Here is a 27,405-nt window from a genome sequence, read left to right as displayed (position 1 = left end):
TTATAATTTCCTTTAATATATTTGATTATTTGTATAATGCACATCTTGAATCTTGCACTAACAAATATTTGTGCAAAATATCTTTTGAAAGAAATAGTAATACTTATTAACAATATTGTTAGATCACACAAATTGTAAATGATGTTACTTTTATTAAAACTTTAGTGTGAGACATTATATGAGATTACTAATGCTTAATGAATTTAATTCATTCAAGCTATGATGTTACTTTTATTAAAACTTTAGTGGGAGACATTATATGAGATTACTAATGCTTAATAAATTTAATTCATTCAAGTTTTTTTTTTCTCCAACAAAAATGGTTTCAACCATACAAATGCTCCAGAGATTTAGAAGTTTGAAAAAAATTGACCCTAAAAGATGGTTATTAATGATTAATTAATGATTAATGATTCTTTTAACAAAAAAAAAAGTAATATGGACGGTGAATATTAATTTGTTTTCACCATCCTATTTATGCTTAGAAAAATATATATGAATATGACTTATCTGATATATGAAATGTGAAATTTAATGATTAAATATGAGAACAAGATTGTGTACCGGCATGAATGAGAGAAATTTAACATTCATCTTACACACACAAAATATTTTAATAATTTAAAAAATATCAATTAATTAGAAGTTATAAATAAATAAAATAAAAAATAAAAAAATAGTATAGAAAAATTAGTTTAAAAATAAAATAAATGGAGTAAAAAGTAAAATAAATTTTATGCACATGTGAAAAGAAAAGAAATATAAATAAAATAAATTAAAAATAAAATAAATGAATAAAATAAATAAAATAACTTCTATGTATATGTGCTAGCAAAATAAATATAAATAAAAAATAAAAAATGTTAAATGACTAAAAAATTAATTTTTTAAGACATAATTGGTTTACACGTAATTACCTTTATGAGAAAATAACATATTTCTTGTTCGTAACTATTTTTATTTTAGTTAATGTAGGTGGTTTTATATAACTGTTCTTTACTTTCTAAAATTTCCTTTCATCGTACTTTGAAAAATGTTATTGAATTTAAATCCCAAATGGTTAAACAAAATATATTAATAATTAAATAACATAAGAAAATATAATTGTAAAATAAAATACAAGTAATAAATGATTTTTTTTTTACACAAAGCTAACATCACAATATTTTAAGTTTGAGTAGTAATATTTTAAATTTGAATTAAATTGTGTAAATATTTAAAAAATATTACTTATTACTAATTATACTTTTTGTTTATATATTTTAGCTGTCTGATTACTTAATCACCTTAAGACTCTACTAGAGCTCCAACCAAAAGATAGGATTTTATTTGTTGCTAGAAATATTGGCTTTATTTATTTTGGAAAGTTAGTTTTTAATTATATATGGTTTGTAACGTATACTCGTTTTATTTTAATTTTAAATATTTATGTAATTCTCATTTTATATGTAAACCACAACGTACAAAGTTTGATTTTTATAAATGATTCACTATAATTCGTTAAAAGTTGGTAATGGAATTGCAAAGATTGTATAAAGTTTAGGTCTTATCAAGAGGGGTTTCAACAAAGTAGTGTAAAAGGATATTAACTTCAAATATGTTCAAATGAATTATGGGAATTGATTTTGGCATCAACTACATGGAAAAAACGGTGATTAATGTTATGTTGTTATCAAGGATTAGAAAGCATGGAAGTGTTACGAGTTAATGAAGTTGACTAAAAATCCACGATATGTGATACGATAGATTTAATAATAATAAATTTGAGTAAAATAACTTGATTATAATATTATATTAAAAATTATAAAATTTAATTAAAATACGAGAATTATATCCATTTACATATAATAAATTTATTTTATTTTTAATTAATGTAAGATCTCCAATAATACATGTATCTAAAATCTAGTTTTGCTTCATCGTAAGATAAGATTAACGATTTTAAATCCCAAGTAAAATAAAGGGGAAGAAACTGGTTAGAGAAATCAAAGAATAGAATGTTGAAACTTGGAAGAAATAAAGAAGTGCAATCAGATTCATATTCACGTGGGAGGAAAAAGTTGGTAATGTCTAAAAATTGCAGGACGAACAATAAATGGCCACGTGGGCTTATTACAGGTCCAAAGATGGGCCCGTCCAAAAATAAAATTAGATTAAATTAATTAATTAAATGAAAAGATTTCACGAGGAAGAGAAGTTATAATAAATAAATAAATGAATAAGCAAAGTGGGAGAAGAAGATTAAACGAAAGAAAAGAAAAGAAAACAAGAAAAAACAAACCCTCTAACTCAGACATTTCTAACTCCAAGACATTTCTTTTCATTTGCATTTTTCCGTTTCAAGCTCTCTCTCCCTCCCTCTTTCGCACACACTTTCCCTCCGTCGTTTCGTTGGCTTCTTCCTCTGCGCGCATTTCCGCTTTCACGACTCACGAAGCCGCCAGCGAAGCCGCCAGCGAAGCCATCCTCGAAAGCAGGTGAGAACCCGATCTCATCGTGGCTATCGCTTCAATACATGAAAATTCTTGCGTTTCCTTTTGATGCTGTCAATGATCTTTGTCTGTGCTGCTCTTGTTACTCATTCTCTCTACGCTTTCTTCTGAAACTGCAGCTGTTGTAATCCGCCATGGATTTCCTCTGGACCGAGAATGCGACGCCGCACTCCTCGCACTTCTCCGCCGCGATCTACTTCGCCTTCGCAAGTTTCGCGGCCAGGTTCTTCCTTGACAGATTCGTTTTTCGCGTAAGTTCCTCTGTTTTCGTAGCGAATTTCTCGTTGCTTGCCGAATTCGATTCCTGTAGATGGCTTGTTTTCTGTTTTGTTAGAGATTTAGTTTAATAAAATAGAAGAAACGGCTAGTTCTGGTTTGTGCCTGTTTATTGATTATCCTTTTTAGGGTTCATTGAAAGAAACTGCAGAAGCCGTCGGTTTTGTTAGTAATTCAGCACAACTTTTCTTTGAGTTGGCGGATTTTTTTTTTCTTTTTTCTGTTTTTGGTTGCATTTAATCGGTATTTGTTTCCTGCAATTTGTTCAAATGTGTGAAGGATCTTTCAGTGAGCTTCAATTGGTGTTAATTGCGCAATTGAAAATTAAGGCATCAGTGTTTCTCTTATGGAAAATGTTCTAATGCAATGCTGCTCATTTGTGTTGAGTTAAATCTGTCTATTGGTATTCTTTTATCCTTCTTAATTATGTTGTTGGCCAACTTTTGCAATTAAGAGTTATTATTAGCTCATATATGGAAAAAATTATATGATCTATGCTTCCTATTGTGTTGGGACACGGATTGTCTTGGGAGGTTTTCTACATTTCCAATTGATGAATGGAAGGTATCGTGTGTGCATTATATTTCTTCCATGCTGCTCATGGTTGATTATTACACAGTTGATTTTGTGTTACCTTCTGTTCCATATAGTAACCACCACCATGCATTACTGTTGGTAGTAGACATTACTTTCTAATCTTACTGGTGAAATTAGGATGCAAAAAAGGAAAAAGCGCTGTTGTTTGTAAAGGGTTGTAGAAGAATATCGTGTTCTCAAAACATGTAGGAAATGACTTGGCCATTCTTGGCCATTGTTGTTCGTAAATCGCAGAAATTTATCTTGTGTCTGGAAGAGATCTCTTTGCCAAATGTCGCTTTGGTTTCTTTCACCTGTTGTATTGGGAAAAAAGTACGATAGTATGGTGCAACCTCAGTCTGGCCGTATGGGATGATAGGTTAAATATTTTCTGGCAAAGCACATCAGCAAGGATGATCAAAGACTTCTAATGCCTAAGCTTGACATTTTTGTAAATTCTTAATTGTTCCACGAAGTTTTGTCAATCAGTTTAGAGATCTGTGGAAAAACATATTTTTTTTTGGAAGCAGCTGTGACCCTGTTGCAGTTTAGAATAATTCCAAATCCTCTTATATCATATTCTTACTAATCCTCTCACTTACTAAATGAAAAAAATATTTAGTATCTTTTGTGTTTTCAAGATATTAAATTCATTTACCTTTTCCTTCATATTCTTAAATATTGTTGTTGTTTACAGAGGTTGTCCATTAGGATGTTGACAAAGGGTAAAGCTCCATCACGTATTACTAAGGAAATGCAAGTAAAGATTGGAAAATGCTCAGAGTCAATGTGGAAGTTAACATATTATGCTGCTGTTGAAGCATTCATTCTTAAAATTACCTACCAGGAACCCTGGTTCAGTAATACGAAATTATACTTCAATGACTGGCCAAATCATGAGTTAAAGTAAGTATTTTATGTTGCATGATGAACAAAACCAGTCTAGTCAGTAACAAATGGTTTTCCCACATTGAGTGACCTGCATTTATCTTGTTGACATGTTCATCAGGAAAACCTTCTCATTGAACCTTGTACTCATCTTAAATTTTATTTGCTTTACATCTTAAATTTTCTCTTATGGTTAAGATCAGAAGTCAATTCATAACTTACAAATCTAGGTTCACATTAAAACTGAGTAATAAGTTTTCAGAAATTGACAGTTGGACCTTGGGCATTTTTGTTTTGTAGGCTACTAGAGACCTAAATCTAGTTTTTTATTTTAGTTTACGGAGAACTAGGTGCATGACAGCAAATATTAACAGTTTCAAAGCAATATATACATATGTTCCTCACTTTTTTAAAAGACAATGCACTTATCTATTTTATATGGTTTTATAGGCTATGATTAATTTGTACCTTGCTTCTTTTAACTTGATGTCATCTTTTCTAACTTGCCATTTGTGGTACTATTATTATTTTTTATACAATGCAACTTGCTATCTGCTTCTATGGACATAATTCAAATGGGGGAATTTTAATTTTTAGGAAGTTGTTTATAAGATTATTGTACTTTACGAGTTTTGTGGTAAATAGAAGTTGGCAAATTAAAATTTATATTGCACCCTGTTTTATGTCTTATCCCAGGAGTTCTCTGGTGTTGTATTACATGTGCCAGTGTGGGTTCTACATATATAGTATTGCTGCTATTCTGACATGGGAGACTAGAAGGAAGGATTTTTCGGTGATGTTTACCCACCATGTAATTACTGTTTTACTAATTGGGTGTTCATATCTAACGAGGTAAAATATCTTGATGTTTCCAACAAGCCTTAATTTTATTTGCAGAATATACAATACCTGTTTTACATAAACCTTAAATTTGGAATTTAGTTATTATTTGTTATTTTTTAAACAAGCATGAAAATCCTCACTTAGTGTCTTATTTCTAGTGCTTTTAACATTTTGTATCTGTTAAGAGTTTTAGACATTAATGCGTTTTGTTGCCCAAATAATATTCATAAACGTAGGTGGTGTTTTTAAAACCAATAAATTTTAAGTCTCAGTTTGGAAATATGTTTTGGGATTTATCATATGTTTCTACTTTCTATCTTTAACCAGTATAGTTTCTTGAATTTTCATTTTTAATTTACTGCATGGAGATGGATGACCATTTAATCATGTTTGTTTTTTCCTGTCTACAAAAATTAGGAGCCTGTCTTAAATTTGTTGCATATGATAAATTTTCCATTATTATAAATAATATTTAAGAGCCTGTATTATTTCTCGAGGCTATGTTTGGATATCCACTGTTGAGTGGGATGCAATGGGGTGGAACAAAATGAAGTGGATGGGTGAAATGGTGGATTTTATCCCATAATCCCAAGTTGAAAGGGGAGAAAAGAGGGATATTGGGTGGATTGGGGTTCATTCCACTGAGCTCCATTCCACTCTTTTCCATCAATGCAAACATAGCTTGAAACTTGTAGACCTATATACCTGTTTAGAGCATTAATACTGGCTGATAATTTTTTTGCAATATTATGGTCTGTGGCATGTATTATGTAATTACATATGTAACTTCTATGCAATAAAACAATCTCATGTCCGCACTTAAATAGATGTATGTCTTAGATTTGATTTGATTCTCTGTAAATGCTTAGAAATGAGAAATGATGGACAAGTATCCTTTTTGTACGATAGATTAGAATGTTCTTTCATGTCTGATTTCTTCTTGTGACTTCTGACTTTTTTAAAGGTTATGTTATATTAGGTTGGGTAATTTAGATAATTGAAATTGCAAAACTGACACTAAAATCTTGGATAGAAATTATGAGAGATAACTTAAACTTGCTGCATTTACAGTTTTTTTAGGATTGGCTCCATAATCCTCGCCCTTCATGATGCAAGTGATGTGTTCATGGAAGCTGCCAAGGTTTTCAAGTATTCTGGAAGGGAGTTTGGTGCAAGTGTGTGTTTTGGATTCTTTGCAGTTTCGTGGCTCATATTGCGGCTAATTTTCTTTCCTTTTTGGGTTATTAAGGCAACAAGGTTTGTCTTTTTTAATTTTATCATATTTATTTGACTTTGTTTTGGTAGATGCTTATTTATTAATCTTATTTCTGTTTCCACTCTCCAGCATTGATCTTCAACAGTGCCTAAACCTGTCAGAAGGTTTTGACATGTTTCTCTACTACATTTTTAATACAATGCTCATAATGCTACTCATCTTCCATATCTACTGGTGGAAGCTCATATGTGCAATGATCTATAGACAGCTGAAAAATAGGGGAAAAGTTGGCGAGGATATAAGATCTGGTAAGCAGGTTTCATCATACAGGGTATTATGAGTATGTATTATTGTTTTGTTCTGGAACCAGTCCAGTGTTGGGATGTGTGCCAATGATTTTTTTTCGTATTATCTTGCACTGAATCGATTTTTAGTATTATTTTTCCTGGAGCACAGTATAAAATGTTACTTTTGAGTAGAATGTTTTGCAACTCCTGTATCTTTTGGGATGCCAATAGCCTCTTACCCAGAATTTGGTGGTTCAGATTTAAGAAGAAAGTATACCAGATATTTTTTACCTGTTTTAGATATTATAATGTGTGACTAATGTGTGACCATGGATCGATGATATGTTAATAGCTACGATTACTACCAATACTGTATCTGGTTGCAACCAATTTTCTGCATCTACAGATCCTTTGGTCATTGTCTTGGGTATATACGTACTTTATTTTTACTGAAGGAGGTTTTTTTTTTCTTTCCATTTTTTGCAGATTCAGACGATGATTGAGTTTGGATAGCCGAAGGGTTTTGTTGAGTTTTCTTTGTTCCCGATGATTGGTGATAGATCTGATGATACTGCTTTTGACTTGTCTATAGATTTTTAGGAGTTCAGTTGGTTAATACGAGCAATGGAGGAGGGGATCTGAAGTTTCGTTAGTTTCAAAATTTTCACCGATTACTGAGTAAAAAGGGAGTACGCAACCGTCAAAGCATATTTTGATTCTTATATTTTTGCTGTATAAATGATAGGCATTCCTGTATAATTGTTTTTCTAAATCAACCCGTTTAGGTAAACTAGGAGTTGAATGATAATTAGCTTATAAAGAATATGAAGGAGAAAGAAAAACTTAGTCATTCTGCTTTTGTACTTGCGCTTTGTAGCCATACATACTGATTCACTGTACTGTTTTGACTGCGCATGTTTGATTTAATTTGTTTTAGCTTTCTTGTCTTTTTGATAAGTTTTTTGATTTTTTTTCTTTTAAGCTTAACCGAATATGCTATAATTCTGAACCTGCCTTTCTCTTGATGTGGTTTTATTGGAAATTTCATTGTTCCCGAATGTTCAGATTAACAGACCCCCCACCCCCTCCCGAAATTTCAATAATATTTACAACTTTTAATACGGTCAGTTGTTTCTTTATAAAAAACTGAAGGTTAGAATTGAAGTAGCATATTTAAATTTACCAATTAAACAAACAATTCTAAACACAAGTAGGAGTTTTATACGGTGAATGGACGCTCTTGCTTTGGTTCCATTTATTATATTTAATTATATCAAAGCAGCGTCACTGTGTTACTAGTGCATGGAAATGATCTCCTGAGGATGCTAGATTTTCCCAATCACTTATTGCATATTCGACAAGAGTTTCCTCCCTTGAACGTTTCTACTTCCAACTCAATTTTAAAGGAGGGAAATAGTTTGCTCGTCTCTTTTCCCAGCTTTCCTTGTTTGTTTGTTTGTACTTTTATTTTAGATACGTTATCAATGAGTGCGACCATTTTACATTCTCTATTTAAGAACTTTATATTTGTTTGAAGGTAAATTTGGAATCAAATATTTAATGTTTTGATAGCCTAAAATCAGACTAAACATATGTTCAGTGTAGGAAGAACTATAAACTAAAATATGCAATACCACATATTCAACACCTTCCTCAGTCTCTCTTTCTTTTCTAGTTTGCACTCTCCTAGATAATCTGGATTTTTGTGGCATCTCTTTCTTTGATATATATATATATATATATATATATATATATATATATATATATATATATATATATATATATATATATATATATATATATATATATATATATATATATATATATATATATATATATATATATATATATATATAACAAATCATTTCCTGTGTTCTTGTATTTTGTTTCTCAAATGGCGATCTCAATCTGGGCCTGTGTGGCATTTCTACAGGCCATTTCGTCCTGCACCCCCATTGTTTCTTCCTGCAGCCCCATAATTTTTAAACTCTCACTTTTACCTTGAGTGGATTAAAAAGCCTAATCAGGCTTTCTCTAAAATCTTTTCCTTTCTTCTCCACATCGTTATCGCACTCTATCTCCCTGCATCACGTCTCCACTGGTCTCGCCAACAGACATCCTACCACAACCCCTTCTCGGTCATTCTCTCACACAGTTCGGTGGTCCTTCCTCTCCATACTACTGCATCTCCAAGTTGCAAATCCATCACAAAGAGAAGGTTAGACCGCACCATCGAGTACTGGATTGAACAATCCGGTACAAATATTTTTCAAATTATTTAATCTGATATGCATTACTATGCATTACTAGATCCGAAATATCATTCTGAATTGCACAATCTGATATGCATCCGCAAATCTCAGATTGACTAGTCCGGAACGTGATAAAGTGATCAATTCCAATCCGGAACATAATTTGCAATCCGAAACTACGAATTAGATGCAAGTGAAAAGATTCTACAATCTACGTCATACACACCTAATCTTACACTAACCAGCTTCATTAACCAATCGCACATAGGAGCCTGCTGCTCCTCCGGTCTCATTCATCATCCAATCTAAGATTCAGGATGTGACACATGCACAAATAACAATGGTGGTGTTCGTGCACACTGATGAATGGGTTATACAGTCTTCTGAGAGGATCTTGGCCTTATCAATTATTTAGCTAGTGATAAAGTTGGCAAACCCGCTGACCAGCAAGCCCGCATGAAAAATGTGGGATGGGCTAAGATTTCAAGTTCGCCAGTCTACACAGCCTCAACCTGCATGGGCCCGTGGCAGGGTGACAGGTCAACCCGCATTAAAATAAAATCTTATAATTGTATATGCTAGTTACTTTTTTTTTCTGGACTCTTACTTAGACTATCCAAATATTTGTACGAGTGAAAAAAACTAATATTATGTATCTTTGAATGTACTAAAATCTCAAGAATTTATCATGTTTGTCAAATTACGAATATGAATATGATGTAAAAAATAATAATCTTGCACTTGTATATGTTAGTTATGTGATTTTGTCTAAAAATAAAGTCACAAAATTATTGATTTGAGAATTTGTCCTTTTCAAATGTGGATTTAGACATGATATAAACTTAAATGAGTTCAAATTTATACAACTGTTTGCTGTAAAAGGGATGAGTTTTTCTTTCTCTAGAATTTATGATATGAGTTTTCTTTTCTTGCTCTACAATTTATTATTTAGATAAATGAATATAGAAAGAAGGTAAAATGAGATGTTAGAAAGAGAAAAATGATGAGATTGAAACAAATTGAAATATGATCTAATTCATAGATACAATTTGTTAATAATAATTTTAAAGTCTAATTGTAACGAAACTTTTTCCATTTCTAATGTCCAATAAGTGTCATATCATTTTCATCCATAATATTTAACAATATTTTTTACATTAATTAGTCAACAATAACAAATTTTATTATTATATACTTTGAGTGCATTTAAGAGAAGAATCTTTTCCTTCTTCCTGGAATTTAAACTTATAGATAAATATATATATTTTTAATTTCTCATATTAACTCAATTACTGCTGTAGTATTTTAAAAATGTTTGAAAAAAATTAACCCTTCAAAAAAGTACAATTATATTTTATGTTCCTAAATATATGGAGAAAATTAATCTAAAAGGTAATATTGATATATTTATGTTTATTATATTAACTTGAACTAATAAGAAAGACGATTGAATATATTTTTCGTTCACCAAACTAATTTCAATTCTTAAAAGTAATACAACTTATATAGTCCTCTATACAAACAAAGTCAACTTATCCATCCCACTTAATGGATGAGGTATTTTCAAACTTCTCCATTACCGATAAAATTTATTGAATTGAAAAAAAATCTATAGCTTCTTTTTATTTCAACATTAAATATTCAATATGAATTTCTAAAATAAATTTATGTTAGAAAAGTAATTAATTACAAGCACTATTATCATTACAAAAAATTTGATTTTTTTATGGACAAAATTTGTATGTAATGAACAAAATTCGTAAGTAATACATAAGAAAATAAATTCGTATGTAAATCAGGCGTCGAAAAATTTATATATGGAAAATATTCTATATGTAATTTACATACGAAATTTTTCGTAGATATTAAAATCTATATGTAATTTACATACATATTATTCCATATGTAATTCTCGATGAATTGCATACAGAATATTCCGTATGTAATTCTCGATGAATTACATACCGTATGTAATTTACATATGAAAAAATTCGTATGTAATTGACTAGAATACATATGTGTATATTACATAAGGAATAATCTGTATGTAAATTATATACGAACAAAATTCGTATATAAATTATATACGAATAAAATTTGTGTGTAATGTGAAATGTATTACATACGGAATGATCCGTAGATAATAATGGGGCAATTTTATACAACTTATTTCGTATGTAAATCTGTATGTAATAATATACTTTTTAAATTAAAAACTATATTTTTTCATTTCCAATTTTTTTTTTTTTTTACATTACCTGTTAATTGCAATGAAATTTCACCAACACCAACAAGCACTATTTACTTAATCCAAATCCAAGTTTATAAACAACATAAAACCCAAATCAAAGATAATAACATTATCCAAATCCAAGTTATAAACAAAATAAGTGCCAACAATTCGGTCTAAAAGTGCTAATATAGTTCTAATAAAAGTGCTAACATAACATAATCTAATGTAGTCCCCAAAAAGTGTTCAAAGATATAATGGTAATCAAGCTCTAACAAAACACAACCTAAAAGTGCTAACATAATGAAGAAGTACAAACATCTGAAGGCCTGATATTCAAAATAGTCATGTCGTTCTTGTTGATTGTTTAGTTATGATTGCTCTTGGTCTTGTTGAGGTTGTCTTTGCTCAGGTTGGTGTTGTTGCTCTTGGTGTTGTTGTTGTAATGTAGTTTGTGCATCTGGTGGAAGGAAAGGGAGGATAACACTAACAAAGGAATGAAATTGTCGTTGTTGTTGTTGTAACTGTTGGCTTAACCCCTTATTGTCCTCCCTATAATTCAAAACTTCTTGTTTTAGCTAGACAATCTCTTCTGAAGAGTGACTTGAGCTTCCATGATATGTGAGTTTATCCACATGTTTGGTACAAGTAACCACTCCAATCCCATAGATCTGACCCTTTTTCTTTCCACTTGCAGCAAGAACCCAACTATCAGTCCTTATTCTCTCTTCTTCTATAGGTTCCATAGGGGATGATTCAGATTGCCCAACACAAGATGTAGCTTCTGATCTAGCTTGAGCATATATGCTCTTAAATTCCTCCTATTATTCAAAAAAACAAATTTATTCATATATACAATTCATAACCTAATAAAAGAAAGAACAAAAAGTAAAAATACTAGACTTACATGTGTTTTCGTAGATCATTCACCCACAAATTCTCCTTTACTCTTTCGTACATGAGTTTGCTTGAAAACTTCATCAATATGTGGTGGACGACCCAATTCCTTCTCCTATAAACAATATGATTAATATAGGTTATAAAGAAAGAAAAACAAACTTTTTTTGTTACACTTACCATACGAATTGCATGCTCATGTATAGTAATGGATCCACCTGTATGCAAACTCCCACCTATTTCAGATGCTCAATTTTGTCGGGCTTGTAAACACTTTGTATGATACATAGGAGAATTCCAAATTGCTAGTAGAGAATTCCAAATCTCATCAAACATCCACTCCATATTTTTTCCATTTTTTCACGCTATCATAAGCATCTCAGATAGCCTATGTGAGGCTTTTGAGTAAGAGTTTTTTTTTATGTGATCCTCATCTTCAGGTCTCCATTTGACTGTCCTCTATGTAAAGACAATTTCAAAAAACATCAACAATGTAACAATTGCATGTTAGAGTGTTAAATATGAGAAAACTTACTTTAAAACATTGGAAGAATCTCTCTTTTTCTTCACTAGTTAGTGAACCCCATGTAGTCCATGGCTAAGTGTATTGTTGCCTAATGGTCATTGTGATGACATTGGTTGCTATCCTACCTGGATAAAACCTTAACAAGAGAATTTTGTGAAAAAATTAGTATACAATAAATTCATAAAGCTAATAATATAAACAACTTGTTATATTAATCATTACCCATGAGCCTGAGGTGAAATCATAGGAAGGTCTGCACGACGTATGGGTTCCTCATGGATGTCTGATTGCACATCACCTTGATTGGTAGACACTTCAGGACCTTCCTCAACAAGTGAATGATGGACTTTGGAAGGGTAAGCTAATTTCACCTTTTGTATAATTGAATATTCCTTCCTTATCAGTTCACTATAATAGAAAGCACGAGAGGAATCAAATCTTATAATGCAAATGTGATGTGCATAAGAAATAATAATAAATTAATGGAACTTCAAAGTTGAATAGAAAAATATATTCACATGTAATTAGTATAATAGTACAATAGTATAATAATTCTTGATGACATAGGGCAATGACATTTTAAACTCACCAAGACCACATGCCAGTACCCTTTCCCACACTTTTCTAAGAGGGAATCCATTCAATATACTTCCTTATGATAATTTTCATTTATCTCTTATCTTTAATTTCATATGTTAAATGTATTTTATACTTTGGCAAACTTTTAGAATAGATAAGTTTGAAACAATTGGAAGTCAAGCAAAGTAATTTTTTCAACTAATAAATCAGTCCAAAAGTACAATAAGTAGTTCTTACATAGTCATAAAATTATTTTTCTTTTTAGTATAGCCATCTCAATAGTCAGTACAACTTAATCACACATATAGTAGAACAAAATGAAGCAAAACGTACCGGGAAGTTCAGAACTTAGAGCCTTCTGTTATAGAGAAAACTATGACAAGTACTTGTGCATCACAAAGAATAGATAGCTCATAAGCTTTCTTTAGAAGTTCATTTTGATGCTTTTAAAATGTCACTTGACGGCTTGGTGCATCCTCAATTTTCTTCATTTAAACCTTTCCCCCAACATCTCGTACTCATAAAAACCAGTTGCATAAGGCCCTGTAAAAAAAAAAAAGAGAAGCCAAAAATTCTCTTCAAGTTCTAATGGGAAGAAACAAATGAAGTAAAACGTTTATAAGAACTAAGAAATAAGAAACTAAAAAAAATTGAAAAAGAAAGGAACAAAATATTACCAAAAATTCCCAAGAGGCTCTTCCAAAAAAGTTTCCCTTTAAGTTGTGTTATTTCTAATGCTGGAAACGGTAAGATTTTGAAATAAACCATTAAAAGCCACAAAAGCCACAATCTCGAACTACCGAATGAAAGCAAAAACGATTCCAAAATATGGTGAAAAAATACTGACCTCCCAAAATGCTTTAAATTAGACGAACAGAGACATTCCAATATGAGCAAAGAGAAAGAAAAAGAGCCCAAAGCTTCATTATAGGTCAAAGAACAGAGAAAGGAAAAACTAACCACTTTCCTTAGGTTAAAGTTAAAGAAGAGAACAAAAATTATGGCTAGCGGAAGAAAGAATCGTGGCCAGTGGACAAACCCTTTCAGTAACACATCTGAATCTACATCTACATTGAACAAGTAAATAGAATATAAATTCTCTTACCAAGTGTGGGGATGGTGATTGGAACTCGAAATGGTCACTTTTATTTAGAACAAACCAAGCTAGGGTTTCACTAATGGGGATTTTCAATTTACAAAGCTAATAAACATAAAAGATGAGCAAACTAAATTTTAGTGTCGATAGGGAGCAAATAAGTGAAGAGGGAAAGAAATGTAACCAACGAAAACGAAAGAAGATTTTAAATTTTATATTTTTTAATAATTTTGTAATTTAAAATCCGTATGTAAATTCGGTACGAAAGAGATATCCTTGCTTACATACGGATTTTTCATACGAAAAAGAAAAAAAAAATTAGTTTGTTGTTACATACGAAAAAAAATTCATATATAACAAAATTTTACATATAAAAAAAATTGTATTTAAAATCCGTATGTATAGCTTAATTTATGTACGAACTTTAATTCGTATGTAATTATCAATAGATAATTTTGATTTTTTTTATAGAAAAAATATTATATTTATGATATTTTACATCAAGTAATACTTTAATGTAGATGAAAAAAAAGTAAATTTACATTTAACCTTAACTCCGATATAAATATTGAACCTTTATTTTTTAAATAGTTTAGTTTTGGCTTAAATCAAACTTGAAATAAAGAAAAAAATCAATACAATATAACTTGGTAAAATTTCAATAAAGAAATCTATTCTAAAACGAGCTAAACAAGAAAATAACCAAAACTACGCTCAATAATAGAGATGGCAAATAAACCCGTCCCCGTGGGTATTGCCCGAACCCGTCCCCGTTTTGACGGGGAATCCCCGCATTAACTGGGTATGGGTATGGGTATGGGGAATCCCCGACTTTTTCAGTTGGGTATGGGGATGGGTATGGGGATGTACATATACCCGCCATAATACCCGTCCCCGCCATATCTCCATTCTCGTTTAAATTATTAAAATATTCACAATTAATCAAGTAACCCCTATATATATATATATTTTCTATTTTTTATTTCTTTTAATTATTTCATTTGTCATGAAACTCATTCTCATCTCCAATATATTTTTTATCTTATCATAACCTTTATGTAATTATGTTAAAATGATGTATGTTAATTAAAAAAAAATTATGCCTCACATTTGAATATTTATATTATTTTTTAATATTTTTATTTATTATAAATTTTTCTTTCACATGAGAATGTTTATACTCTCAATTTAAGATAATATAAAAAAATTCTTTACTTATTATTATTATTAATTTTTGTTTAATTTGAAGAACTCTTTTGTTTCATTAAAATAATTTTCGTTATTTTTCAACCATTAATTATATGTTAATATTTGAAAAGTTTTCTTAATTCTCTAAGATATTTTTCGTCTTATCATACCTTAGTTATACATTTGATTTCCTTTGTGTGATTTTTTTCGATAGTCTCTCAAATTATTTCTAAAACACACATTTGTTAGTTTTTTAATATTTTTATTTATTTTTTTATTTTCATCATGTAGAATAATATTTCGATATATTCTATCTAATTATTTTTTATTTTATAACTCATTATTAATCATAATGTAATTTTTTCACTTTAAATTCTGTTTGAAGTGGTTAAAATTTTATATATATATATATATATATATATATATATATATATATAATGATATTTAGGAATAGTATATGATAATTCACTACAAGAAAAACATGAAATGGTGACTGATTTAGTCAGTAACCCATATCAGTCACTATTTTTCGTCATTGGTGGTAGTAGTTGATTTATTGTCTGAATCAATGACTAAATTAGTGACCGATTCAATGATCGAATCTGTACTTGATTTAGTGACCAATTTAATTACTAATTTATATGTAATTTAATGACAAATTTTTTGGTCACTAATGATATTTCTATTTAATTTTAACCACTTCAAACATAATTTAATAATTAGTTCTGTAAGGTATTTTTCATTTTATCATACCTTAATTATACATTTGATTTCCTTTGTGCGATTTTTTTCGATAGTCTCTCAAATTATTTCTAAAACACACATTTGTTAGTCTTTTAATATTTTTATTTATTGTTTATTTTCATCATGTAGAATAATATTTCGATATATTCTATCTAATTATTTGTTATTTTATAACTCACTATTAATCATACTGTAATTTTTTCCACTTTAATTGTATAAATAACTTTTATTTACTACAATATAAAAATTTAATGTAATTGCTATGAATATTTTTTTGTCACTATCCAACATATATTGAAGTTCAAAAGATACAAAATCTATGTCAAAATTTTATTATTATGTTTATTATTTGTTCTTTGTGTCATTTTGATCAAGTGATGTATTATAACTTTTATTAGTGTATAAAAAAGAGATTCATTATAATTTAAAAAATTGAAGTAAACAAACATTTAAAATATATTTTAATTTGAATATTTGTTTTCCTTTTATTATTATGTTTATTATTTATTCTTTATGTCATTTTGATCAAGTGATATATTATAACTTTTATTAGTGTATAAAAAAGATATTCATTAGAATTTAAAAATTGAAGTAAACAAACATTTAAAATATATTTTAATTTAAATATTTGTTTTCCTTTTATATTTTTTTGAAATATTTTTTAATTTTATCAACTAAGTTCATCAATGTTGTAGTTTGCAAATTTAACAAATGTTTTGGTTCACATGAAATTTTATTTGGTATTTTAATATAAAATGTAAACAATTATAATTTATTTTAAGGTATTTGGCATCGAAGAAAATCCTCCTAATATTGAATATTTCATAATATTATGTTTTCTTTACCGTAATTTTTTTTCTTTTATAAAAATTAATATTGAAGTAGTTAGAACACGGGTACGGGTATGGGTACGAGATTATACCCGTTACCCGGTGGGGATGGGGATGGGAAAAAAGTTTGATACCCGTTGGGTTTGGGTATGGGGATGGGGATGAATTTTTTATGCGGGGATGGGTATGGGATAGCGAAACCCGTCCCCGCCCTGCCCCGTTGCCATCCCTACTCAATAAACCGGAAGAGGAAGGTTTTCCATTTTTTTTTACATAACCTAGACAACAATCACGGTATCGATTTGAGAAAAAAAAATTGGAGGTTTACATAACCTAAATATATTTGCTTCTTAAATTTAAAAATATTATTTTTCTATATTTCATATGTTATTCAGTTGAAAAATTATTCAGCCATTTGCCTAACTGTTTGAACTAAAAAGCGACTATATATACAAATTGAAAAATGATTTGTTAATAAAGTCTTTTCTTATAAAAAAATATTATTTTATTACTTTATTACTAACAAAGTTGATCTTTTCCATTAAAATGATTTAGCGTCGTTCTATATTTATAAAAAAGAGATATAAAAGGAAATACGTAAAACCAATAGTTAAATTAGTTTCATATTTAAATAATTTTCTTTTTTATATATAACTCGAAAAATTATTTATATTTTCATTTCATTTTAATTAAAGGATAAACAATAAAAAGGTCGGAGACAAAGTAAATACTTTTTAACTAGTGAATTAATCATATACTTTCTTTTTTCTTTTTTAATAAGCGAAATCTTTTCTTTTCCATAGTTGTCTTAAATATATAAAAAATATGTCTGCATTATGATATACTTTAATTGGGATATATTAGTTATATGTTCTCGATAATCTGATACACATGTTCGGTTAAATATTTGTACATATTGTTTTGGTACTTTTTACTTTCTGACAAGTTTAAAGATAATTTTAAATAAATTACATAAGTTAGTAAAGGTAATTTTACAACTATAAATGTTTAACCAATCACCATAATATGAAGAAATCGACAGAAATTTTGACATTCCAAGGTTGACAAAATTTGACCCAGTAATATAGAAATTTGAATTCGTCAAATATTTTTAATATCTCCATATTTGACCCAAAACCAAGTACAAAGTAGTGTTTTCTTCAACGTTTACGGAAACCAACATTCATGTCCCTAAAAAATGAGGGAAAAGAGATTAGGTAAGAGGAAAGCGAAGAAAAATATATATATTTTTTAAAAAGTCTTCGGCCTTCAATTTGTTTTAAATTGTTTGAACTTTTTTTTCTTACCACTGAAAAGATAGTATACTTTAAAAAATGATAAGTATATACAGTTTTTTGTTATTTTTCAATCTCGGCCAAAATTATTCCTAAAGAATATGTAAAATAACTAAGTATATATAGGAAAAATTAGTATTTCTTTTATTTTTATTTTAATATAGAAGTGTTAAAACTTAGTAGAGTACTACAGTATTCGTCCTTATCCGCATTCAAAAATTAATATTTGTACTACTTAAATTGATTATGTCAATTATAACATTGATATATATATACATTCAGCAAATATAATTTCGAGTAAGTGTATATATATGCATAACTAGACGTATTATCCACATAAAAGTAAGTTGGATTATGATTTTTAAAGGAAAATTTGGAAAGGAGAAATCGTTTAATTCTAGGTGTGTTTATATATATATATATATATATATATATATATATATATATATATATATATATATATATATATATATATATATATATATATACACGGTGGAGGATCTATATTCTATAAAGAAAGAAGAAAGGGAACTAAAACAATTAATAAATGATATGTCATGATACCAATGGAGATGTATGTCAAGATTAAAAAATGATCTTCTGTACCACTTTGTATATGCTAACTTTGGGAAGTTATTTTTTAAGAGATTTGTTGATCAAGTTCACTAAAGAATCAAATCATGTTGAGACTCTAAGTGATGATTTGATCACTTTAGGATCAAGCCATATTGAAAGTGATGCTTTGACCACTAAAACAATAATTGATGTTGAAAGTGATGAGTTAACCCCTAAGAATCAACTCATTTGGACAATCTTAACTTTGTGTTGGACAATGAAGAAGTTGTCCCTGACCTTAAAAGATATTCTCGATCTGTGGTTCCAGAAAAGAAGAAGATCCCATTAAAGATGTTGAAGAAAAATATCAAGATTGAGAAGTGACTTCTCTTATGCGAAACTCCCAATTGTACCAGATTTTTTGTTAGTTTTATGTTTCTTCTATATGTTTTATGGAAAACATTTTCTTTCTTTTAAGTATGTGTATTGATGACCAACAACTTTTGTTGTTCTTATGTTGTTGTTGTTTGTTATTTTGAAAACATTGAGTTGAAGTTTATCTGTACTTATTTTTTAATTTTAGTATTTGTTACTCAACTTCTATTTCTACTTGTATTTGTTATTCTTAACTTAATGTTTTTTTAATCATAAATTGCTAGCTGAATAAGAAAGTGTTGATATTATTTTATGTTGTCAACACCATAATCGTGCTAGCTATATCAAAGAAACAAAGTTCACCATGAATCATAAACTTCCAGCGTTGTATGTGTATTGTGTATTAAAATATTTGTGTATTTTTGTATCTTTATTGGTCTCAAATTTCTAAATGATTATTATAAAACCATTTGAAGGAATCATATTTTTTATTCTTTTATTTTTTATTAGTTGGGTTAATATTGTTTGTTCACAGCATATTATATTGTGAAGAAAAAACTTTCATACTAGCTACATGTTTGTTTTTATTTTTTATTATTTTTGTACTTTTATTTTATTTTATAATAAATACATACACAATTAATTACTTTGCTAACACAATATTATATTCCCACAATATTATACTCGTTTTAATTTTGGATTTTCTAGCTCTTTTGATATTTGCTCACTATTTTGGCTATAATTTTTTGTAGATATTATCTTAGGCTAATTCCAATTCCATTGGGTTTTACACTTCTATGGGTTTTTGGATTTATACTTATCTTATATTTTTACTAATTTTTGAAGTTGAGGCAAATTTGTTAAAAATTTGTAAAGGGGAGCCCATGAATATTAGATTTTATATGTATTAGCTTAAACTTTTGTAATTGGGCCTATGGGCCTAATGAGAGCCCAAGTTTAGGACGATATTTTCCTTAGTTTTTAGAGCTTATATAAGGCATAAATGTGCTTAAACCATGATGAAGGATTATCTTGTTCCTTTTTAAGATTATTGAATATGGTGTGAGTTGATTAAGAAAGTTAAGTGAAATCCCCATTGGACATTAAGATAGCAAGCTATCTAGATGTGAAAGTTCCTTTCACAAAGCTTAAGAGAAGAAGATGATGGATTGATTCAAAACAAAAAAGAAACGGAAAGCACATAAACCATAGAAAACCAAGAACAATTAAAGGAAAAAGAAAACATAAAATGGAAAGGAAAGAAATGGTAAAAATGTGAGAAGCACACCACTACAAGGCTAGGCTAGAAGCCATGGCAACCTTGAAGATGAGTGGATGTGTGCCGCTACTTGTTATGCAAGATAAGGCTTAAAAGTATTCACTCCCTAGGGAGGAAACTCTAACAAATGGTTGAGACACAAGAGTGTTTTTACTTCAAAATGTTCAACCCTTTTACATGTCTAGGAGCACCCCTTATATAAAAGAGTTTAAGGGCCTCTAAGAAAATAAAAGATACCTAAGGATGTATCTACAAAAACCTAACTCTAGCTTCCAGAAACTAGGTCAAATAAGGTTACAAAAATGAGAGACAAAAGACTTAACTATGGTGTTTGCAAGGCTAATTTCGTTCTAGCACAAAAGGAGACAAAGAATGTGTCTCATATGTCTCCAAAAAGTGGCCAAAGTGTGCTAAAAACAAAGGAGACCAAAGGTACATAGGTACACTTGCTTCATGCCTTTTACTTTATGCTTTATGCCTTTACTTTACTCTCTCCTCCACATCATTTATGCTCTCCAATCACCATGCGCCACCTAGCATTGCTTTCTTACTCCTAATTAACCTACAAAGCAAATAAACATAGATTAACATGTTGGCTTAAGTCAAGTCAACTATAGTCAACAAGTCAAACCTAGTCAAAGGTCAACATGTCAACTAAAGTTGATTCAACTAAGTCAACTTTGGGAATCAAAAATAACAAACACAAATGAAAGGGATGAAGGATTAGTGAACTTCCCTTTTAAACATGCTTAGTCTTCTTAAGCATGTGCCTCTATCCTTGGTTGGGGTCAATCCTTCATCATCCTCCCCTCCTTGGAGAGAATTTGACCACAAATTCTTTAAGCCTTTGTAGATGGAGCTTGACTTGATTTGGGGGAGGATTTTCACCTCCCTTTTATGAGCTCTTGTTCCATCCTTTCTAAGGGTATTACCCATAGCTTTGGTTAGGCCATCCCTCTTTTCTAGACCACTCTTTCTCTCATGCTTGCGCATTAGGTCTTTCTTTTGAGTCTTGGAAGAGAAGGAAGAATGGTGATGTCCATCTTGCTTTGGAAATCTTCTTTTGGAGGCAAGTAACACTTTGGAGGTAACTTGCTCTTTTTCTTTTTCATCTTTTCTCTTATCTTTCACTTTATTTTGGTTCTCATTTGCTTGATTGGGTGAGAGAGGTAGGAGTGTGAACTTCTTGCCTTGGAAGGAGAAAGCATAGGTGTTAGCATGACCATCATAAAAGACTTTTCTATCAAATTGCCATGGCCTACCTAGCAAAATATGAGTTGCTTCCATAGGCACAACATCACATAACACCTCATCTTTAAAATTTCCAATTGAAAAGTTAATGAGGACTTGTTGAGTTACTTTAATGTCTTCTTCCTTAAGCCATGATAGTTTCTAGGACTTGGCATGAGGGATAGTTTTCAAGCCAAGCTTGTCCACAACCCTTGTGCTAGCCACATTTACACAACTTCCATTATCTATGATAAGGGGACATAGTTTGTCATTGATATGGCACCTTGAATGAAAAAGGTTTTGTCTTTGAGAAGGGTCAAGTTCCTTGGAAACTTGTCTTAGTTGGTGCCTTATCATTAACAATCCACCTTCAAGGGGTTTAATCTTTTCACTTGAAGAAGAAGTTTGGGAAGAAGTACTTTTGGGGGAATGGGGAGAAGAATGTTCACTCTCTACTTATCTTTTAAGGTTTAAGGCCATGGTTCTTTTGGTAGGACAATTTAAAGCTATGTGCCCATATCCCAAACACTTAAAACATTTTATAGAACTTGTCCTTGTACCTTGAGAAGAATTAAGAGTTTCATTAGAAGGCCTAGACGAATTAGTCCTAGGAGTTGGGTCTTGGGAACTCTTGGGTGGTGATTGATCATGTTTTCTTTCTTTACCTTTCCAAGTACTAGAATAGTAGTCATTGTATGAACCACTCCTCTTGGCCTCTTTTTTATTTTGCAATTGAGTTTCAACTTTGATAGCCAAATGTAAAACTTTGTCAAGAAAGGAGTACTCATATAACTCTACTAAATCTTGTATGTCCCTCCTTAACCCACTCACAAATCTAGCTACCTTTTCCTCTTCACTTTCAAATTGGAGTCCTACTTTTAGAAGCATGGACTCCATTAACTTGTAATATTCATCTACACACATAGACCCTTGTTGTAGCCTTTGGAGCTTCAAAAGAGTCTCCCTCCTATAATAGGAAGGAACAAATCTAGCGCGCATCAAATTTTTAAGGTCCCTCCAAGAAGTCGCGAGTGACTCTTGGTTAATATTGTCCATACATAATTGATGCCACCAAGTCATGGCATAATCCTGAAACTCTAAGACTACCAAATCTACTTGCTTTTGATGACTAACTACATGAATGGTAAAAAATTGGTCCACTTTTTGTTCCCACTCAATGTAGATGTTTGGGTCATTTTCTCCTTTGAACTTAGGAATCTTTGGAGTTTGCTTCTCTTGTGATGCGTTGCGCCTAGAATGCCCTCTTTTCCTAGCCTCTCTTTCTTGCTCCCTAGCTTCAAGCCTTTGAATATGCTCTTGGATTCTTAGGTCACTTTGCTCCTTGTCTTTTCTCAATTGTTCAAAGGACTCCTTCCTAGATAACTCCAAATCCCGAAGCAATCTCATCAATGTATTGTTTTTGTTTTGTGTAGGTGCATTTGATGAACTTGCCATGATTCTTACAACAAAAATAGTCAAATACAAGACAAAATAAATGGATTAGGGGTTAGATAACATGAAAACTGGGACCAAATCCAACCCAAAATGCAACCCAAGTGTTTAGATCACATTCCCAAAATAACAAGGCAAGGCTAGAACTCAAAATCCACCAAAGGATTGAAGAAAAAACTTTTAAAAACTTGTGCAAAACCTTTCAAATGCAAGACAAGTGATTCGGCTACAACACCCCAAGAGTTTCAAGAAAAGAAAACTAGTAAGACAAAACAAAAGAACACCTAGTGACAAGCAAGAAAAGCACAAAACAAGGAAAGCTAAACTTTAAAGAAGAAAAGTTTGAGATAAAACTTTTAACAAGACTAAAACAAGAAAAACACATTTTAAAGACTCTATGGAAAGTACTTGACAAACATCTTCAAGTCTTAAATCATGCATACACCAAGAAAGATCATAACCAATTAAAACATGGAACTAATTAGCCAATATCATCCAATTCTCAAGTATGAAAACTAGTAGCATAACACCTAGTGAAAAACACACTTTTAATTCACAAAGGAGCAAGGTTGCTCTCGATTTTTAGGCAAAAATTGGTGCAAAATTTTCTTCTTTCACAACTAGTTTCATAAAATGGTGAGAAAGAGTTTTAGGTGGCTTGGACACTTAGTTCCTCAATTTTTAGGCCAAAATCAATTTCATGGAGCATACATCAAGCAAGACATAAAGTGAAAGAAAGATTCAAATACTTGGAAAAACAAGAATAAGAAAACTTCAAGTTAACATATGACACATGACTCAAGCAAAAGTTAGACACATTTAAAGACTCAACATGATATACACAAAGACACAAACATGTAGCTATCATGCATTTAAACTCATGGATTTGAGGCTCAAAGACTAAGCATCCAAAGACATGTTATCCAACCACATTTAGGAGCTTAAAGAGATGCAAAAATCGTAGCCAAACTGTCACAACAAAACCTGAAAACGCTGATTCACGTATTCTTGGCAGATCTGACCTTTGCTCGGTAATTTGATCATAATTTTCTCCACAGAACTCCAAATGTGTTGGTTCTTTTTTTTTTGGAAACTAGACTCAAAGAGCTTTCTTTTGACACAAAAAATGTAATTTTTGGACCGCTGAGCTGGTGCAGTTTAATGTTTTAAAATCGTCACGTTTTTTGCCAGCACTGTTTTTGTGTGTCATGGAAGTGGATTTGAACCATACCAAGATAGCTACAACAAGACAAGGTTAGCACATGAAAAACACCATATTCAAGATAACCTAGGCTCTAGATACCAAATGATGAAGGATTATCTTGTTCCTTTTTAAGATTATTGAATATGGTGTGAGTTGATTAAGAAAGTTAAGTGAAATCCCCATTGGACATTAAGATAGCAAGCTATCTAGATGTGAAGGTTCCTTTCACAAAGCTCAAGAGAAGAAGATGATGGATTGATTCAAAACAAAAAGGAAACGGAAAGCACATAGACCATAGAAAACCAAGAACAATTAAAGGAAGAAGAAAACATAAAATGGAAAGGAAACAAATGGTAAAAATGTGAGAAGCACGCCACTACAAGGCTAGGCTAGAAGCCATGGCAACCTTGAAGATGAGTGGATGTGTGCCACCACTTAATATGCAAGATAAGGCTTAAAAGTATTCACTCCCTAGGGAGAAAACTCTCACAAATGGTTGAGACACAAAAGTGTTTTTACTTCAAAATGTTCAACCCTTTTACATGTCTAGGAGCACCCCTTATATAGAAGAGTTTATGGGCCTCTAAGAAAATAAAAGATACCTAAGGATGTCTCTACAAAAACCTAACCCTAGCTTCTAGAAACTAGGTCAAATAAGGTTACAAAAATGAGAGACAAAAGACCTAACTATGGTGTGTGCAAGGCTAATTTCGTTTTAGCACAAAAGGAGACAAAGAATGTGTCTCATATGTCTCCAAAAAGTGGCCAAAGTGTGCTAAAAACAAAGGAGACCAAAGGTACATAGGTACACTTGCTTCATGCCTTTTACTTTATGTTTTATGTCTTTGCTTTACTCTCTCCTCCACATCATTTATGCTCCCCAATCACCATGCGCCACTTAGCATTGCTTTCTTACTCCTAATTAACCTACAAAGCAAATAAACATAGATTAACATGTTGGCTTAAGTCAAGTCAATTATAGTCAACAAGTCAAACCTAGTCAAAGGTCAACAAGTCAACTAAAGTTGATTCAACTAAGTCAACTTTGGGAATAAAAATAACAAACACAAATGAAAGGGATGAAGGATTAGTGAACTTCCCTTCTAAACATGCTTAGTCTTCTTAAGCATGTGTCTCCATCCTTGGTTGGGGTCAATCCTTCATCAAACCAGAAGGACATAAATCATTTGCTAAATTTGAGAGTTTTAACTTTTTTCTCCTTTCCTCTCTTTTGTTACATTTTTGTTTTTGTCTTTTCCAATTCTTCTACATTGCACTTTTTGTTCTTCATCAATGGAGAATTAGATCTTTGGGGATTAATTCACATAATCAAAATCAAACAACACAAATTGAGTTTTGCATGGATTATTCTTCGCTCACTAATTTTGATTTTGCTTTTTGAATTGAATGTTATTTAACTAAAAGTAACTAAATAAAAAGAGTTTTTCTAAAATAAGATTTACAAAGATATGGTGACACTATGTCTGTACATGCAAAGTTGTGTTTGATTGTCTACATGAAATTTTGGGCTTACAAAAACTTCTAAGTTAAAACCTCATATGAGTACTTTGATCAAACAAAAGCTTAACAAAATTTTAAAACGTATTAAATACATAATTCAACTCTACATTCTTGTATATTTTGTTTGTTTTCATATGTCATAATATAGATCAAGTTAATGAAAGATGCAACACCCTAATTTTTCAGTTGTCTAAAATATATAATTAACACAAATTAAAATAAAAAGTTATTCCTATTTTATTTAAAATTGCAATAAAAATAAATAAACATTGTTTTACAAACAAACTTTATTGAAAAGGAAAAACCTAAGACTAAAACATTATTCTAAATGTCTCTTGATATTGACCACTCTCTTTATTATTGTGCATCTTCATCAACACATGTTCAATCATCTGCTCTCGTATAAAAGACGATCATCGCAGGTGGAAACTACCAATGCAAGGGTGAGCTAACATACAAACATCCAAACACCATAACAAGAATATACATAAGTCATAATATAACACTCACCCAAACCTTAACTCTAGCATCTCAGAACATCATTCAGTTTTACCAGTTGTCAACCTTCACAAAGCCTATTGTCTCAAACAACAGTTCAAACAAATCATCACAGATTCAAAATGTCATCACAACAATTAATACAAACACTTGTGATCTTAGTGTCATGAGCCGATTTGTAACTCTCGCACACAGCTTACCAATAATTGCTCTACTTTCCATTACTCTCCTAGTGAGCCTCGACGAAGTATACAACTTCTTATTACTCTTCTCGAGAGCCTTGGCAAAGTATAAAACTTCCCATAACACTTCTTAAGAGCCCCAATGAAGTACACCTCCGGTACAATTATGTGGAGTTACCCTTCACCACCTTTTGTTGAGTCACCACACACAAGCATACATTTATGTTTCAAAACAAACACATATTGACATGTCATCACAATCATACTAAATAATATCTACTTCACAATTTAGACTCATATAACATATTACATCACATACAAACAAGCAGACAAGAAAAAAAACAACAAAACGAGAACACAAAAATACAAAAATGTAAGTTCCCCTACTTCTTTTTGTTCACTTCTTCCTTCTTCCTCTTTGAAACTCAACCTTTACCATTCTTCCTATGCTTGAATCTTACTTTTAATTTTCCTTCAAATATACTCAGTCACGTTCTTTTCTACCCAAGTGTAACACTCACTCACTTGTTTAATATGTATTTTTATGGGTTTTATTCTCACACTTAAAATCCTAAATACTTGTAAAAGATCTTAGTGATCTTCTAATAACCATAAAATATTAGATATATCTTTTCTTACCTTTCTACTTCTATTTCTTAGAAAATCTTTATAAATCTCTTGTATATAATGAAAATCATACACATAATAAATCTTATATTTTTTAATTAATTTGTTTAAGAAATAACCATCATATAATACTTGCTTATATTATAATAACTACTTTATATATCTTTCATGAAACTAATATTATAATAATCACTTTATATGTCTTAAATAAAATAAATCGTTTAAGTAATTAGTAAATGGTAAATCTTTAAAAATAAAATAAAATAA

The 27,405-nt window shown here is 30.5% G+C and overlaps 1 protein-coding gene across 1 annotated transcript; it reads left to right on the top strand.

Moving 5' to 3' along the window:
- Nucleotides 1-2,255: 2,255 nt before the first annotated feature.
- Nucleotides 2,256-7,512, top strand: LOC114176332 (LAG1 longevity assurance homolog 2). Its single transcript, XM_028061342.1, has 7 exons — nt 2,256-2,477; nt 2,612-2,743; nt 4,042-4,250; nt 4,929-5,084; nt 6,147-6,332; nt 6,421-6,599; nt 7,065-7,512. Exons 2-7 carry the CDS (start codon nt 2,627-2,629, stop codon nt 7,079-7,081), a joined length of 864 nt encoding a protein of 287 aa, XP_027917143.1. The 5' UTR covers nt 2,256-2,477; nt 2,612-2,626; the 3' UTR covers nt 7,082-7,512.
- The last annotated feature ends 19,893 nt before the right edge of the window (nt 7,513-27,405 follow it).

This window comes from Vigna unguiculata, chromosome 3 (genome assembly GCF_004118075.2).
Source record: "Vigna unguiculata cultivar IT97K-499-35 chromosome 3, ASM411807v1, whole genome shotgun sequence".
Lineage (NCBI taxonomy): Eukaryota > Viridiplantae > Streptophyta > Magnoliopsida > Fabales > Fabaceae > Vigna > Vigna unguiculata.
This window is presented reverse-complemented; position numbering and strand designations above follow the sequence as displayed.

Bases quoted from the DNA above. Each gene is read 5' to 3' on its own strand.
- LOC114176332 (XM_028061342.1), top strand. From the start codon at position 2,627: ATGGATTTCCTCTGGACCGAGAATGCGACGCCGCACTCCTCGCACTTC. The intron at 2,744-4,041 runs GTAAGTTCCTCT...TGTTGTTTACAG, and splicing joins TTGACAGATTCGTTTTTCGC to AGGTTGTCCATTAGGATGTT. The intron at 4,251-4,928 runs GTAAGTATTTTA...GTCTTATCCCAG, and splicing joins TGGCCAAATCATGAGTTAAA to GAGTTCTCTGGTGTTGTATT.